Source organism: Mirounga angustirostris, unplaced genomic scaffold (assembly GCF_029215605.1).
Source record: "Mirounga angustirostris isolate CCGP_5_RB_7025 unplaced genomic scaffold, mMirAng1.0.hap1 SCAF_9, whole genome shotgun sequence".
Taxonomy (NCBI): domain Eukaryota; kingdom Metazoa; phylum Chordata; class Mammalia; order Carnivora; family Phocidae; genus Mirounga; species Mirounga angustirostris.
Window position 1 is genome coordinate 59,345,008 of NW_026991717.1, and position 18,219 is coordinate 59,363,226.

At 34.2% G+C, this 18,219-nt stretch overlaps 1 protein-coding gene across 2 annotated transcripts in view; it reads right to left on the bottom strand.

Annotated features, from left to right (window-relative positions):
* Nucleotides 1-4,004: 4,004 nt before the first annotated feature.
* The window catches only part of GOLM2 (golgi membrane protein 2), a 114,172-nt gene continuing 99,957 nt past the window's right edge, over nucleotides 4,005-18,219 (bottom strand). Inside the window, exons 9-10 of one of the 2 annotated variants that reach the window (XM_045900177.3) lie at nucleotides 13,360-13,527; nucleotides 4,005-6,095 (exon numbers count right to left, since the gene is read on the bottom strand). In XM_045900177.3, coding sequence (XP_045756133.1) covers nucleotides 6,025-6,095; nucleotides 13,360-13,527 — 239 coding nt within the window. In that variant the 3' untranslated portion in view covers nucleotides 4,005-6,024. The remainder of the gene's footprint in view (nucleotides 6,096-13,359; nucleotides 13,528-18,219) is intronic. The other variant, XM_045900178.3, reaches the window with a different exon arrangement.

Consider the following 18,219-nt stretch of genomic DNA (forward strand, 5'->3'; position numbering starts at 1 on the left):
TAATCATATGATATTCTGAAAAAGATAAAACTATGGAGACAGTAAAAAGGTCAGTGGCTGCCAGGGTAAGGGGTAAGGAAGGAGGAGTAAGTGGAACACATGGGATTTTTCAGACAGTTAAACTATTCTGCATACTATAATGGTAGATTCATGTCATTATACATTTGTCCAAACCCACACAGAATTTACAGTACAAAATGTGAATCTTAATGTAAACTGACTTCGGTTGATAACGTGTGTACAGTGTTGGTCTATCAATTTTAACAAATAACTTTACACCGCTGTGGGAAGCTGTGTGTGTGTGTGTGTGTGCAGAAATGGGGTACTTGGGGAATCTCTATTTTCTACTTAATTTAGCTGTGAACCTGAAACGGCCCTAAAAAGTAAAGTCTACTGAAAAAAAATTAATACTTGGTTCAGTTATTGGAAAAGTTTTAAGTATGCTTGGAACATGAGTAGGTGAACATACTTACTCAAATATAAATTTCATGAATGCTAAATACCAATCAAATATTTCCAATGATAATTTAGTGTCCAAATTGAGATGCACTGTAAATGTAACATATACACTAGATTTCAGAATTAGTACAGAAGAAAATATAAAATATCTCATTATTAGTATTCTATATTGATTACCTATTAAAATGGTAATATTTTGGATATATTAGTTAAATATCAAAATTTCACTGGTTTTTTAAAATGTGGTTACTAGAAAATTTAAAATTAAATAGTTAAATAAATTAAATTATTAAATTTAAAATTAAATTATTTTAATTTTGTATTGTATTTCTTTTGGATAGTGTTGCACAAGATATTCACATGGCTTGTTCTTTTACCACCTCTTCAGAAAGGCCCTCCCTAATGATCCTATCTAAAATGGCACTCCTTTAGGGGCACTTGGCTGGCTCAGTCGGTTAAGTATCCGACTCTTGATTTCAGCTCAGGTCATGATCTCAGGGTTGTGGGATCAAGCCCCACATCAAGCTCTGCACTCAGCACGGAGTCTGCTGGAGATTATCTCCCTCTGCCGCTCCCCCCACACCACTTGTGCTCTCTCTCCTCTCTAAAATAAATGAAAGCTTTTAAAATGGCACTCCTCCATCACTATTCCTTTATTCTGATTTATTTTTCTTATAGCATTTATCAATATGAGTATAGAAAATAATGATCTCTCCCTCTGGCCTGTAAGTTCCATGAAGGCAGAGACTTTACCACTGTTGTATCCCTAGTACTCAAAACAATTCTCCACACATATTAGGTACTCGATAACTAATTGAAAGAATGATCATTGTTCTTTCATGATGGAATCTTTAGGCTTATGTGTTAGGGGGTGGGGTGGACAACATCTTGAGCACTCATCAAATATTGAAATGAACCCCAAATCCACATTTCTGGGTCTCTCAACATTTCAACCCTCTATTCTCAAATACCTATAGTACAATTACATTTGTATGTCTTCAAATTCATTCTACTACCATTGCAATTTGCAATTAAACCCATCCAAAGAATTTTTCATTTCAATTGTTATACTTATGAGTTCTAGAATTTCCATTAGGTTTTTTATAATTTTCATTTCTGTGCTGAGATCCTCTATCTGTTCACTCATTTAAAACATTTTCATTTAATCTTTAAACATAACTTTTAATGCCTGCATTAACAAATAACAATATAACAAATAACAATAGCCATCTAATTTTTTTAACTATGGATCACATTTCAAGTCTTTGTCTAGTAATTTTTTATTGAATATTGGATATTGTATATATGTCATAGAGGTTCTGGATTCTGTTATCTTCTGAAAAGTGAAGATTCTTGTTTTAGCAGATTCTTCAGTTACTGAGTGGTTACCTTAAACTATTATAGGCTTGGTTTTATACTTTGTTATTAGTTCATATCTATGAGAAGCCCAAGGAATTTCATTAAGTTCTAACTTGGCAGGACTCAATCTCCATACTCTATCTCCCCTTAAAATCTTGTCAGAGCTTGTTAGGGCAGGCCTAGGGAGGTCTTACCCTAGGGCATGGTCTTTATCCCCAAGGTACAACCTTTCTAATGTTTCAGCTGGATGCCACAACTGTTAGAGATCTCTACCTTGGCAGGCCCGGAAACTTGGTGCCCCTGACCACTGCTTTTAGGCCAACACTTCTTGACCTCTGGTATCTACATTCCATTCTCAACTCTGTAGCAACTGCCTTCTGGTAAGCCTCAGGTGGTCTTGCTCTGATTACGTACAGCCCAGCCCTCAGCCACGGACTTGTGGGCATCCCCAAGGATTTCTCGGGTTACCTCTCTGTATAGCTCCCTCTCCATGCCCACCCTATTGATTCCACTTCAGCTGCTCTCCACTATGATCTCTGTCTTCTCAGCTCAGCCTCTTCACACCACAAGAATCTGGGTGATTGTGGGGCTCAATTGCTTAAGTTTCCCTTATTTCAGAAGTTTCAGGTTTGTGCTACCCCAAAACAGTCGCTTCATATATATTGTCCAGTTGCTACTAATTCAGGAGGGCTAGTCAAATTACTCAGTCATAGCCAGAAACAAAAGTCTCCCTTCCCTCAGATTTTTTGGAGTGGAATTAAGGAAAGAGGAGCAGCTGCTCTCAGGTGACCAATTAAGAAAATATGACCTGCTGGAAGCCACGGTTAGGAGGTTTGATGGGAAAGCTGGTCTAAGTGAAAGAAAGTAGCAAGTAGAGAGAAGCAGAAATGGGAGTTGGTGAAACAAAGCAGCATTTAATTGTGTCAGTTGTCCACAGGTCCAGGAGATTCCTGTCCTTAATGCAGTTTGCTAACATGGACCATTAAATTTCCCCCTTTCTCTGGGATAGTTGTTTGAATTTTCATTTGGAACACTTAGTGAGGAGATTTTTTTTTTTTTTTTTAAGATTTTATTTATTTATTTGACAGAGAGAGACATAGCGAGAGCAGGAACACAAGCAGGGGGAGTGGGAGAGGGAGAAGCAGGCTTCCCGCAGAGCAGGGAGCCCGATGTGGGGCTCGATCCCAGGACCCTGGGATCATGACCTGAGCCGAAGGCAGACGCTTAACGACTGAGCCACCCAGGCGCCCCTAGTGAGGAGATTCTTAAAACGAATTGGGTACAGCCCAATTAGAAGTGAATGCTGATGTGAAGACTCGATAACATAGATGTTGGAAATATGTTAATATCACATGGTTTGATTATCTTATTGAAACCATAGGGTCAGACATGTATGTAAGGGAAGAGAATTTTCCAAGGCTAGCCATTATGGGAAGTAACTATCTCCCTCATAACTATGCAGTTTTTGTTTTATTTTGTTTTCTTGCAGATTCTCTTTCCTCATATTCTAGCAAATTTTGTTATAGGATATACAGGACAAGTCAAAAAGGCACACAATCTTGAGATTTTTCTAAAATAAAGGTACATATTTTAGAAATGATTTTGAATTTGTATTCACATTTTCCCTGGAATCATCCCTCCATGTATATTTTATTTTACATATTCTTTTTATGGGTTAGTAGCAAGTGACCTAAACCTACAAGGTTCTCCCTACCCTACCCTTACCATACCTCTTCAGCCTCATTTCTCTCCCCTTGCTCATGATACTCTAGCCTCACAATTAAAATGTTTCATTTAAGTGGAAACTTAATTACTTGGAAACTTAGAGACCTTGAAAGCTTGGAACTTTATTTTTAATAGTTCTTATCATTATTTAAAATTAGCTGGTTCATGTGTTTACTTATATATTGTCTGACAGCTCCAACTTGAAAGCTCCATGAGAACAGAAATCTGGTCTATCTTATCCACTACAGTATTATTACATAAGACAATGCTGGGCAGATAGGATGCATTCAGTATTTGTTAAATAAACTAGCACTACAATAAACAACCCTAATATAAATCTTTCTGCCATTCTAGTTTAGCTTAGCCTAAAATGTATTATAAATTTGCTCAAATTTTAGTGTTAAAATGTAGCTATTTGCATCACATGAGTGTGATGTGTATATGTATCAGAATCAGCAAAATAGTAAAACAAGTTTAATTTATTAGAACCCAGTAAATGATGATTTTATAAGCAGAGTTTCCATCAAATTAACACTTAATTCCGGGCAAAAATACATGTAAAAAACCTAAATCTTAAGGCAGAAGTAAAATATTATAAAAACCAGCATGTCTATTACAGACTGTAGAATGTCAGAATTTTAAGAGATTCACATAGTATTTTATAGCACTAAAATGTTAATACAGTCAGAAATATTATCAATTGGTCCAAGATTTCTCAGTTTATAAAATGTCTAGACTAATTGAAGCAATTTTGCTGTATAAGTAGTAGCTACGATATTAAGTGATTCTTTTTATGACAAAGGCAGGAAATTTCATGGTTTTCATTTGTTAAGATTTTACAGTATTAAATATAAAGTATTACTAGAAGTATGTTTTAGATTCATCTTCCCACCGTAATGCCCAAAAGGTGTACATCAATTCCCTTTAACTCCATTTTTTTTTAAATTCTGTGAATTTTCATATCTATTCATTATAGGCCTGACTATACTCAGCAAAGGCATGAATTGCTTACTTTGATTTGGTAGAAATAACAATTTTAATAAATCACTATATATTTTCCTGGTCGCAAAATAATTTCAAACTGAAGTCTAAGAAATTTTGCACTTCTAATAAGTGAACAGCTTTTTCACCTCTTTTAAGTTTGAATTTTTGACTACAACCCAAGCACAAAGGACAGGGAGGGAAGCATTTCATGTTTATGCGCAATTAACAGAAGGACTTCTGAAAAACAGAGTTAACAACCTTAAATTTCTCCATATGATCAAAACCTTTTATTTTGGGGTGGGGGATAAAATTTAAAAGATTTAAATCCAAAAGCAGGGATTAACTATAACTAGCTTAAGCATTCTATGGAATAGTGTCAAAAAAGACAAATGCATTTAAAATAATTTTGTAAGTCTAGCAAATATGAGGTTTATGGGTTCTTAACAACATATTAATTACAAAGATTCTTCATCTTTATTACAAACTTTTAAGCTATTTTAATAAAACGGCTGTAGACCTCACTGTACTTCTACTTATCTGTGCATTAATAAAAATCTGTTAAAACTCCTTATTTAGTACTTCTGAAAAATTCTAGTCAAATAAGATCACTATAACTACCAGAGAAGCTTTGAAATACTGATTGCAGATTCATTTCCAAGTTGATTTAGCTTCTTTCAGAATCTGGCATTTAAATCATGAATATTTTCACCAACTTGGACCCTGAAAATATAAAAATTTTAGCCAATGATGGTTAAACAGTACTAGTATGATGTGAAAAAATAAAAATTGAAAATACATTGTCAATCATGCATTTCACAATTTCATGAACTAAGTAAGGTAAAACTCATAAATGTTGTTATGTCTTTGCAGGTTACCTCAACTTCCATCAGGTATCAGCTGAAAGCTAATCTGCCAAAACACATCAGCACTCATGTAAAATAAAAGAAGTAGGGAAATGATTTTGCACACATGCTGCCCAGTGTTTGGCTTTCAGGTTCCAACCCCTCTTTTATGTAACTATTCTAGGTGTAACTCCATGAAAAGCATGAGATGAGGAGTAGATAGAACAGAACATCTGTTGGGCTAGCAAGAATATATTAGTGTATAAAAAGTTTTTCAGCTGAGTGTTCTCACTGGGGTTATGCTATGTGCAACATATAAACTGTACAACCAATTTTTCCTCTTTGTCCATTTGTGGAACGAATTAGGCTCAATAAAATGTAAAATATACATTAGTTCATTTTAAATGCAAAGATTACAGTTTTGCTTACTTTGTTTTTGGCTCAACTGTGATATAACCAAAAAAATCTCTGCTTTAATAATACAATATGAAAAAGTTCACCTATGTACATGGGTACATTTCTTCATTAAAATTTTTCCTTAAATCTACCTCAATCTATCTTTACAACTGATCTTTACAACAAAAGTCAAAAACAACAAAGTAGAAATGATTCCATTTTACAGCACTTTAGGTTTTCTGAAGTTTTCCTTTAGGGCTTAAAGAACATCATTGAAACGTTGCTTTCCATAGTCTGCAGGATCCATCTGAAGTTCTCGTTCTTCATCATCTGTAAGGGAAATAGTTACGTATCAAGAACATTATTTTTAAAATCACTTGCAGAAAACCAATTAAATAATGCCTCAGGTTTTTTCTCAGCCTTAGGGTAGTTTTCTGCTTGTTATTTTATGCCTTTTAAAATAGCATTCTATTTCTTAGTTGCTCGGCTGAACAGTGAAAAGTCTGCTTTCCAAAGTCTTCCAACATACTGGAAGATTACTTAATTTTTTTCATCAAATTATTTATTATTTTATTTTTACATTATACATATTTTCTTTCAATGGGTAGCATTTGTATTATTTTATACCCAATGTTAGCACAATTACTTAGTACTAAGTTTTAAGGAGGGCACGTACTGCATGGAGCACTGGGTGTTACACGAAAACAATGAATCGTGGAAGATTACTTAATTTTAACAAATCTTTTGACAGTAGTTAGATATATAAGTAGATAGAAGTAGAGCTAGATATAGTTAGCAAAACTTTAGGAACCCACAAACATTGAGGAGTTGATCCTTGTATATAAAATATATTATTTCTACTAGATGAATTAGTCCTTTAAGTTTGGTAGAAACCATTCTGTATACATTGTCATGCCTTTAAAAACCAGCTTTTTTTCTAATTACAAAATGAATCCATACTCATCACATAAAGATTATCAAATAAAAGACAGGAAAATAAAAATTACTCAGAATCCCAATATTTAACATTATAGTGAATTTCTTTGCTCCTCTGCAAAGAGCTTACCAGCAACTTCTTAAATGAAATGTACTAACCAAAACTTAACTTTTTCTTTACCAAAAAGAAAAAAATTATTATATAATATTGTTAGTAAGATCCTCAAAGTCACTTTGCAACTATATTAAACAACTCCATATAATACTTTGGAGTTTGATTTATTTAGCTATTGACAGGTATTTCTGGGTCCTTCTTGGCTATCACCTGTCATTTCACATTACTGTTAGCTTATCTGCCAGTAGCAATCCCTTTCTAGTTTTGTTCTAAACTACAGGTTTTGAAATAAGACTGCTCAGAATACAAAAATTATGTTAGAACAAGAATGAAAAGTAATTTAATCAAAGCAAAGAGGCTTCTTTTTTGGTATATGGCTTTAGTGACATCTTTTGGCTCCTCCACAGCCTTAAAACATGATTTTTCATACTTTCTGGTTCACAGTTACAATAACCCAACAGCTTAGTTTTTGATAGACTGAGGTGTTACTATCATAATTGTCTGGAAATATAATTTTATATAATTTAAAGAGTTATATGTTAGAATTCAAATTCACGTGTATACTACAGCTTTCTGAAATCTGTTCTTTTAGATTTGAAAGGTTTTCCAGAAACTCTCAGCTTCTCTAGTATATCCTATAGTAAAATTTTGTTCAAGAAAGACGCCATATGGTGTATGTAGTATGTATTAACTTTACATAATGATGTGTTCTTATTTCTTCTTTATGTTTATTCATAAAAAATGCCAAATAAACCAACTTCCTTTTTTCCTCTCAATAACTTTCCTATTAAACTTACAGAAATTCTCATTTAGAATTGCAGGTAACCATTTTATATCATAAGCTAACAAAATGATCTCATATCCTCAATAGTGTAATCCACTAGGTATGATAACCTCAAATCTGTTACAGGTAAAGGCTGCAATTGTATCCATAATCACACGTGTATTTTGAAAATATGCTAATCAATCTCTTATCACAGAACTCTTTATACTTTAAAGATTATCTTTGGGTTTTTTTTTTTTTTTTAAGATTTTATTTATTTGACAGAGCACAAGCAGGGGGAGCTACAGGCAGAGGGAAAGGGAGAAGCAGGCCCCCTGTGGAGCAAGGAGCCCCATGTGGAACTGGATCCCAGAACCCAGGGAGCATGACCTGAGCCCAAAACAGACCGTTAACCGACTGAGCCACCCTGGTGCCCCAAAATTATCTTTGGGTTTGTTTTTTTTTAATATTTTATTTTTTTGACAGAGAGAGACACAGCAACAGAGGGAACACAAGCAGGCGGAGTGGGAGAGGGAGAAGCAGGCTACCCACGGAGCAGGGAGCCCAATGCGGGACTGGATCCCAGGACCCCTGGAATCATGACCTGAGCCAAAGGCAGGCGCTTAACAACTAAGCCACCCAGGCGCCCCATCTTTGGTTTTATAGGGACATCTGGGTGGCTCAGTTGGTTAAGCATCTGCCTTCGGCTCAGGTCATGATCTCAGGGTCCTGGGATCCAGTCACAAGCCCAACACCCTGCTCCAAGGGGAGCCTGCTTCTCCCTCTGCCTGCCACTCCCCCTGCTTGTGCGCGCTCTCGCTGTCTCTGACAAAGAAATAAAATCTTTTTTTTTTTTTTTAAGATTTTATTTATTTGACAGAGAGAGAGAGCGAAAGCAGGAACACAAGCAGGGGGAGTGGGAGAGGGAGAAGCAGGCTTCCCGCGGAACAGGGAGCCGGATGCGGGGCCCAGTCCCAGGACCCTGGGATCATGACCTGAGCCGAAGGCAGACCCTTAACGACTAAACCACCCAGGCGCCCCAGAAATAAAATCTTTAAAATAAATAAATAAATAAAATAAAACAGTCACTGGCACCTCTCCAGAAAGCTCTCCTTAGGATCCATGTTATAGGATATCACCTATACACATCTTTCAGGACTTCAGTAATTAAATGAAAAATTAACCACCATGGAACAGTGGGAAAAGCAGCTATACAAAAAAGAATTCCTAGAAATTTAACAGAAAAGTTATTAAAAGGAAAAAGTAGATATGTTGGAAGATTTTTTAAGTGAATAATTATAAAGAGAAAATAAGAGCAAAGCTCTAGGAACAGAAAAACTGAATTCTAGTCCAGACCCAGGCACTTATTAACAAACCTGAGCTACTTTCTAACCTCTTTAGTCCTTTAATTACCTTCTCAATAGAGTACAGATAGCAACTGGTTTTCCTATCTCAAAATAAAATAATGCATATGAAGGCAGTCTTTACTTCCAAAGTCTTCTACAAATATAAGAAGGAGTTTGTTGGTTCTATTAATTTATGCTTTTAATCAAATTTTAATATGGTGCCTTCACATTATTTTTCAGAATTCTACAGGCCTTTTGGAATATTGCATTTTTCTTAGATTCAACTATTATTTACATTAACTAAAGTCCATTTTCAGTGTAGCTATTCTAACCAGAATTCAAATTTCTATTGACAACCTTTTAGCATGTATTTGTAAAGTATGATGAAATTACCTAACCAAATCTGATACAGAACAGAGAACCACTAAATATAATTATATTTTATTTCATTTTACAAAGCAGCAAAATCTGTAAATATCTCATTAACATAAAATGACTATTAAAGGAAATACAAAAACATTCATAATTTATTAAATAATTCCTAAATTCCCTCTGAAGTCAAGAAAGGACCACTTCCATAAAGCCAGCTCTACCAAGCAAGAACATCTTGGGGTAATAAGGCAGTGAGACTCCACTAAAATATACAAATTAATCCATAGGCCAAAGTGCAGTTACCCTCTAAAGCAGGCAATCCAAAGAAAAAAATTTTATGTTTCCTTTTACTTCTTAAAAATTATTATTCAACAAACATTTATGTAGTGCTTGTAGCGCGAAAGATGTGTTCTAAGTCCTAAACAAATATTTGAATCATATAATCCAAATAACAACAGGTAACTATATCCCTATTTTACAGATAAGGATATCGAGGTACAGAGGTTAGATAATTCACAAGGTCATAGAGCTGGTAAGTGGTGGAGCTAGGATTCAAATCCAGGCAATCTTGCTCCAGAATCCAGGCACTTAAGCATTATGTTAAGCTTCCTTCCAAAAATATACCCAGTTATATGCAGGTCATATTCTATTAAGCAAACTTGGAACTTCTATGGGATTAAAGATAAGAGTAAAGAGAATGTGTAAACATCCATCTCTGTATTACAATAAAGAATGAATTAAAAGACATATCCATCAGATATATAGTGTTTCCAGAGTTAATCTATTCATTGGGTCACTTAAAAGAAGGCAGGAAAAAGAATTTTTACACCAATGTAAATAAAATAATATTTCTTTTAGGGAATGCTTCAGGAAACCAGGAATTAAAAATCAAAATAAACCAGGAAAAATAGGCTTCATTTAATTCTACAAGAAAACACTCGATAGGTAGTGCTGTCCCAAATGATCAATACATATGAACAAGCATTAGAGATAAAGCTGGAATCCTCTAGCTCTCTAATGGCAGAGATGATGCCAAAATCTCCATTTCATAATCAAGAATTTGGGGCACGAAAGCTAGAATGTCTTTAGCTGAATCCAGAACCTCAGTACAGCAACTAGAATCTCTAATTCTAGGGACCCAACAGATTGAGGAAAAAAACTACTAATATTAGAAAGAGCAGAGAAGAGCCCCTAACGCTAGAACCTTAGTAGTATTTCTGAAGTGCATGTTTCAGTTTTTTTAATTGAAGTAGAGTTGATACAATGTTCCATTAGTTTCAGGTGTACAGCATAGTGATTCCACAAGTCTATACATTATTCTGTGTTCACCACAAAGTGTAGCAACCATCTGTTACCAGCATGTTTCAATTTTTGATATCTTTCTAGCTGCAGAGTCTCAATGGTGGTAGTAAAGTTTCCACATTCTTTCCCCTCGTCTGGAGGAAGATGTGTTTCAGGCATGCTCGATTCTGAAACACATTTTCCCATAATACCTGTGTTAGAGATAGTGCTTCCACTGTGAATGTGACCACAGAATTTTAGAACTGAGAAGGACCATCTATTGTAGTTCAACATTCACATTACAGATGAAGAATTGTGGTCCAGAGAGTTTAAGTGACTTGAAAAACAATACACAGCTGGTCTCCTAACTCCGACTAATGTTTTTTCTCCCACTCTATTTTACTGCCTGCTTTGGCTACAAGTGCAAACTGGCCTGGAAACCCAACCATTATTTCTACATTGAAACTATGAAGAAACGCTTTTAAATTTTAAATATTCTAACTTAATAATAAACATTTAGATTCAAATTGTTGATAAACAAGGGAACACCTATAATTGCCCCTTCCCACTTTTTGGACAGTTAATACTACATCTAAAGATTTCCTGAAAACATGTTTAAAATTAATTGGGTCTACAATATTCTTTTTTAGTCAGTTCACTCAAACCTATCCCTCTTCATTTGCTGTAGCTGATGTTCTTGAATCTTTGTTCCCTATGATAAAGGAGTCCCCTTGGTAGCTATCTTATCCTGCTGCTGTCATCTAGTAAATCCCAAAATGGGATAAAAAAAAAAGTTAAGTGGCAACCCCCAGCTCAAGTAAGCTTCACTAGCAAATGAGGAAACCCCAAAATTTAACAATCCTCTCCCTACTTCATTGAGGGTTATCATCTTAGGTCATTTCCTCATATTCCTTAGAACTGATGCATTTATTTCCTTGTGGATGGGAAAGCAGAGCAGCATGAGGGTACTGGAGACCTAAAGTGGCAATGAGAACTGGGGGTGAGAGAGGGAGAAGGGTATAGGAGAGAGAGAGAGAAGGCACTGAAGATAAATGTACTTACTATGGATAAAAGCCATACAAAATAACTGAAATTTTGTGATAAAAGTCATTAACTTTAAGATAGCCTAAAACATAAGAAATACTTTTCAATTATAGTTGAAATTATTTGCTCTAATAAAAACCTCAAAATTATCCAATGACATGATAGATAGCAGTTCTTATGAAAGAAAACTAGACAATGTTTAAAGTGCAAACTAAGTTTATAAGACCAGAAGTTAAAAGGTTATTATTCTAGTCACAGTTGTAAGAATAAAAATTCAATGAGAAAGCATAAAATTATCAGTTAACAACATTTACCCAGGGCCCTATGTATGCTAAGTACTTTGGGGAGTGGGGGGATGGGTGAATATGATAGCAGGAAAGGATACAAACAAAATATAAGGCAAAATAAATGAAAATTCCTGCCCACCAAGAGCTTACAATCTAATTGGTGATATACATGCATGAAAAAGCCTGGAAACAATGTTATAAATAACTGCAAAAAAATATAATCCAAACAAATCACAAAGCAATGAGAAAAAAATGGTAAAATTTATGAAAAATGGATGAGATTATAGAAAAGGTGGGTATAATTTATTCAATAGCTCCAAACAGTGTTTGAGTTCTTATTAATGTATCCTTAAATAACTCTTAGAATTATTATCTCTTTCTATTCCCAAAAACCATTCTTCCAAAACTAGAATGTACTATTGAAACAATGCCTATGTGGAAGTCAGAGTCTCTAGTTTCCCTTTTTCTAATAACTATGTAGTATTCTAGGACAACTATATTTTCTTCTGAGTTGTATAAAAACAACCCTTTTCATGAACCTAAATAAAATTTGATTACTTTAAAAAGAGTTAAGGAAGAAAAAAAGAGTTAAGGAAGAAATCAAGACAGTTTACATTGGAAAATATTTCATGCATCCATCACATTATAAAATCTAATACATCACACATTATGTTCATAATCAACTTTTACAGAACAGAGAAAAAGTTCCACAAATACTACTAAATGATATTAGCAGGCAAAAAACAAGCCTAAAAACTTGCAATAACGCAACATACTCTGATATGCATGCATGGGTAGGGCTGCATGCACACAGGTAAATTCTGAACTTTTAATAACTTAAAAGCTCAGAAGTTACACAGTTAACAAGGAAAATATGTTGAATCTGTGTATTAAACATGAAACAGACAAATCTTTACAAACCATTAAATATAAATTTTCAGCTTCTCAGAAAAAATTTCAGAAACAGCCTTCCTATACTGAATCAGTAATGAAATAATCTTATCTTCAGTGTGGAGGAGACCATTACTTTTGGGGCTTTCCTTATAACACAAAGGCTGTCTGGTCAATATTTGTACCTAGAATAATGAAATGTTTTCAGATGAGAAATTGGAAAAGAATTATTTTCTGGGAGCATTTGCCTCAGGTAAACTCTAGAGCTATTTCAAGCAATTTAAATCTAAAATTTATGAATATTCTTGAGTTTCAAATTATAACTATATCAATAATTACATGTAAGGTAACTAAAATGAAAATACTTAAATAAAATAATTAAGATCTACATATATGACTATCATAAAATTGTTTTCAAAATAAAATTGAAATCCTACAGGATCTCTTTGTATTAGGATTATAATGCCACTAATAAGTGGGGAAAATTCTACACAAATTCAACCAAAAAATTTAGAGGTGGGTTTCACGGTCACAGCATGGAGGCCAGGCCCACGCTCACCTTGGACGTCTTCCTCTCCACCATCACCATCTTCTTCCTCATTGTAAGCCAGCTCAGCCTGCTTGTCTGCCTCGTACTCACCTACGTTACCATCATCCCCATTATAATCCGCCAGTTTAGAGCCATGCTGCGGATCAACAGGGGATTCATTCTCATCAAAGAACCGGCCTGTGAAGTAGGTAGAGGATTAATTCAAGAGTAAAGAGAGAAGAAAAGAAGGGACCTACACTGGAGGCAGACCAGAAAGTAGACAAGTGAAACCTGGCAACTTTCAGGGTACTGGTTATAAAAAAGATACATTTGTGAAGATTATCCAAGACAAAAAAGAAGTAAGAATAAAGACTGAAAACAACTTTTTAAAAAAATTTCTCTTTTGTGTTAATTTTAGTACTTGCTACTTAAGGTGTGAATATTTTCTTAAAGAAAAGATTACCATTTTCAGGACTGTTTTCCCAATAACCAACAACTTCTCCAATATAAGTATTTGTCTAATTTACCACTTTAGAGAACAATAAATAATTTTACTACTAGAATCTGTAGTCCTTTGTTGCTTATGAAATACTACTTTCTATAAATAATTTTTGATAACTTTTTTTGTAAAAATAAACAAGTACTATGCAGGCTAGTTTCTTTTTGGATGCTAAGACAAACTAACACAACTGAGGGATATCTCAGGTTCCTTCAGTGACAGTGACTCACGCTATAGCCTTGGATTTCCAAGGAGGGATGGGAGAAAGAATAAACCATCAGAATTCCTGGTGGTACGTGTTTTTTTCAAAAAAAAAAAAAAAGAGAGATAAAGCACAAGTAATTCCGATTTATTCTTTCCCATTTCCTAAACAGGACTTTTAAAAGTCAGAGGTAGAGGAAGCTTAAGAAAGTTGACCTACATGAGACTGTTATATTGCACACATTCATAAAAATAAGAAACCAAAAAGAGCAATAGACATAGTATCTACTGTAGAAAGCTATTCAACAACTAAGTATTGAAAATAAAAATGTTAGGCACACTAAGATCTGACTCATAAGTTAAACTCTACTTAGACATTAAATTTAAGTAGCATAAAGAAAATTTTATTCCAATCCCTAAAATATAAATAACAGTAACTTACTAATGATGAAAGAATTTAAGACTTTAAAAAATTATGAAAACTTTCTATGATAAGTTTAAAATTTTTTGAATTATATTTTTAAGAATTACATTGCAATGAGCCATTCAGGAAAAAAATTAATGACTTCTTTGCTTGGAAAGAAAAGTTAAGTGCAAATGGAAAGAATTATGGAGGTATTGGTCAATTTTACAAATAGCTCACCACATCATTAGGCCAATATATTTCTATTTGCTGGGTAAAGAGTTAATCAGGAAAATAATTAAAGAACAAATCACACTTACATAGGCTTTCAAGGATGGAGCATGTTTACAACAGGAGACTTAAGTAATTGGGGCCAATAAAAAGAGCATAAAGTCATCTTACATCTATTCCAGAATAAGGTTGGATATGTACACTTAAAAAAATGGAAAAGTTGATAAAACAGAGTTAGAGAAAAGAAATGGATATAAAAGAGTTAAAAAGGAAAAAAACAGAAAAAAGAATATGTAAGCTAATTTGTGAGAAAGACACCTTATCTCCTAATGATAGTAATACAAAACAAAACATCTTGGTGGCTTTTGTTATTATTTCTTTCTCTAACAATAAAATGGATGACACCAATGTAAGCAGAAAAATAGGAGATTTATAGAGATCTATATTTTCTTTTTTTAAATGCAATATTTATTATGGTCTAAATACCTGGAGCAGTTAAAGCATCCTTATGCAATAAGAAACTGCTGTTTTATATATAAACATTTTAATATGGTAGTTACCAGTGAATTTCTCAAGAAATTTTTTTAATTTTTATCAGTTATGAAATATAGAAGACTAAAAAATTAGTCTAAAAAAGCTATTATAAAATATAGTTAATATTACTGTACATTAACCAAAAAAACCATCCACCTATACCTTTTATAATATTCCAACAGAACAGTTTATAGTTTCTTTCTTTTGTAGGTGTTTGATGATCTGACTAGCCTGAATTCTGTCCTAAAAGTATAATATTACAATTAGTGACACTAGACACTAGACAGAGATAACCAGAAAATCAATAATAAGAATGGTTGAAAAATCAACCACAGGGGCGCTTGGCTGGCTCAGTCAGTGGAGCATGAGACTCTTGATCTCAAGGTTGTAAATCTGGGCATACAGATTCCTTAAAAAAAAAAAAAAAAGAAAAGATTGGATGACCGCACCACTGTCCTTTGCTAAATAAGTAATTTGTGCTATCAGATATACAGAATTTTCACCTTTGGAGAAAGAGCTAACCCTTCATATAGGGTTTCCAATACTATGATAGCCAAAACCAGTGAGAAAAAAAGAACCAGCTACACAACATTACCAGTCAAGTTGGGATGTCAAACTTCACATTAAACAGTGAATGAATATGACAGTATAAATAAAAATGCCTAACAATAAATATAACAGGCTGCTAAATTATATAATTTTCAGGCAACATATTTGCAAAAAGAGTTATATAAGGGAGAAATCCGTGTGGGTTAGAGCTAGAAGGGAAGGTTTCAAAAAAGAGGCAAATATATTGAACCATAACAGAGAGAAGGAAAGAAACATTCGAGGAAAAGGTTAAGAAGGTAGATGGAGTATTCAGGAGACAGTAGAGAGATTAATTTGATTGGATTTATATTAGACTGTAGAAAGAGGAAGTTTAGACAAGAAAATTAGGAATAATTATGGAAAACCTCTATAGTTAGAGGCTTTAAAGGGCTTCCTATATCCACTTCACAAGGTCAATGTTAGAATGAATGACTAAGTATATGAAAGTATCTACAATGCTTTTTCATCCAACAAAGACTCACTAATGTATGTGAAAGGTATTGCACTGGGCACTGTGACGCAAAAATAAACTTACAATCTCTATTTCTGGTAACGCATTGTAGTAAGGGAGACAAACATGTAAACAAATATTTAGAAAGTGATGCTGTGTGTGCTATACCACAATGACCTAGAAAGTGACATCTGAACATGGAGACTTGCTACCACTGGTTTCTATTTGATAGAGGAAGTCTGGACTTTATGTAGGAGGCAATAGGCAACTGTCATGGTTTCTTTTAAGCTCCCTGAGAACAGGACTCTAATCTGGCTTATGTACCACAGCAACTCCACTGTCTATTCAGGTAAGGAGCTATGAGGACTTAGACTAGGGAGATATAACAGGAAATTAGTTAGGAACAGATAAATCAAATACATTTAAAAATGACAAATTGAGTACATGGCACAATGGAATGGAAAGACTCAAAGAATGATTTTATAATCCTAGCCTAGAAACTAAAAATAAAGATATTTGTACCCAAAATGGAACAACTGAGAAGGTATGGAAAGTAAATGCTTTAGGTATACTGAACTTAGGGTTACAGTAAGATGTCCAAATGAAAGTATTTTATAGATGCATGGAAATACGGAACTAGACTCTAGGTACAAAGTGAGGGCTAGATGTATAGATTTAAGATTCATAAAGAAGATAGGTTAAATTATGGGAAGATAATTTCTATTAGAAAATGAATATTTATAGAAAACAGCTATAAATCAAAGAAATGATCTTAGGTAATGACTGTATTTGAGAAGGGGAAAAGGAAGTAATAAGGGTAAAGTTATCACATGATGGTGTAAAGCTGTGGTATGTTTCAACAAGAATTAAATATTGTACTTTATCTCTGAAGCATTTTACCTATTTGAAGATTTTTAATTCGGTTCTATCTCTCAGTAACACAATGCTAAAACTGTGCCCAACTAGGTGAGTAATATGGTAATTATATTAGTTTGGATCCCCAAATTTCCTTCCATTTTTGCAAAATTCAATTGTGTACTTGAATATTATTTTCATCCTGGTGGCTGCTTGAAAATGATTAACTTACAGCCTATCAGTAACAAGATATTAGCTCCATCCCAACAGTTTAAACATGAGAACACGAAGAAAGAAGCAACATACACTCTAGCTACTGAAAGTCTTTGGGTGGTATCACGTTGTAAAAAAAATCCTAAGAGACTGTTGACAGACTTTTCAGTTCACTTTAAACAATACAATAGAACTTCATACAGCATGATGGGTATTCTGTAAAACACCTTAAACATCAGACTGCAAACTTCCAAAACCAGTAGAAAACAAAAGGATGACAACAAATAACTGTAACATTGCACAATCACAAAAAGGCATTTCAATCAAGAGAACTAGACTGTATGTTTTAATCCCGTACTGGAAATCAAACGAAGGTAAGTAACTTTTTTGCTTCATTAGCTCAAGGTTCGCTTTTAGGTTTCAATTTCTCAACTATTTTTTTTTTTAAAGATTTTATTTATTTATTTATTTATTTGAGAGAGAGAGAATGAGAGAGAGCACATGAGAGGGGGGAGGGTCAGAGGGAGAAGCAGACTCCCTGCCGAGCAGGGAGCCCGATGCGGGACTCAATCCCAGGACGCCAGGATCATGACCTGAGCCGAAGGCAGTCGCTTAACCAACTGAGCCACCCAGGCGCCCCGCAATTTCTCAACTATTGTATGAAAAACAGGTTTTATGTTTTTCTAGTCATTCTTTTAATATATTATCACTATTATAAAGAAAATGAATCAATCTGAGTTGGTCAAAACTCTAGAGAGAAAGAAAAGGAAATTTTACTCTAAAGAAGGCAACATCTTTTTCTAGCCTTCATCTACTCCCAGTATCCACTGTGTACCATTCATTTGGACATCAACGCATTGAAATGATTCTTACATTATTCAATTTAACACCTACAGTTCTGACTACTTCAAGTAT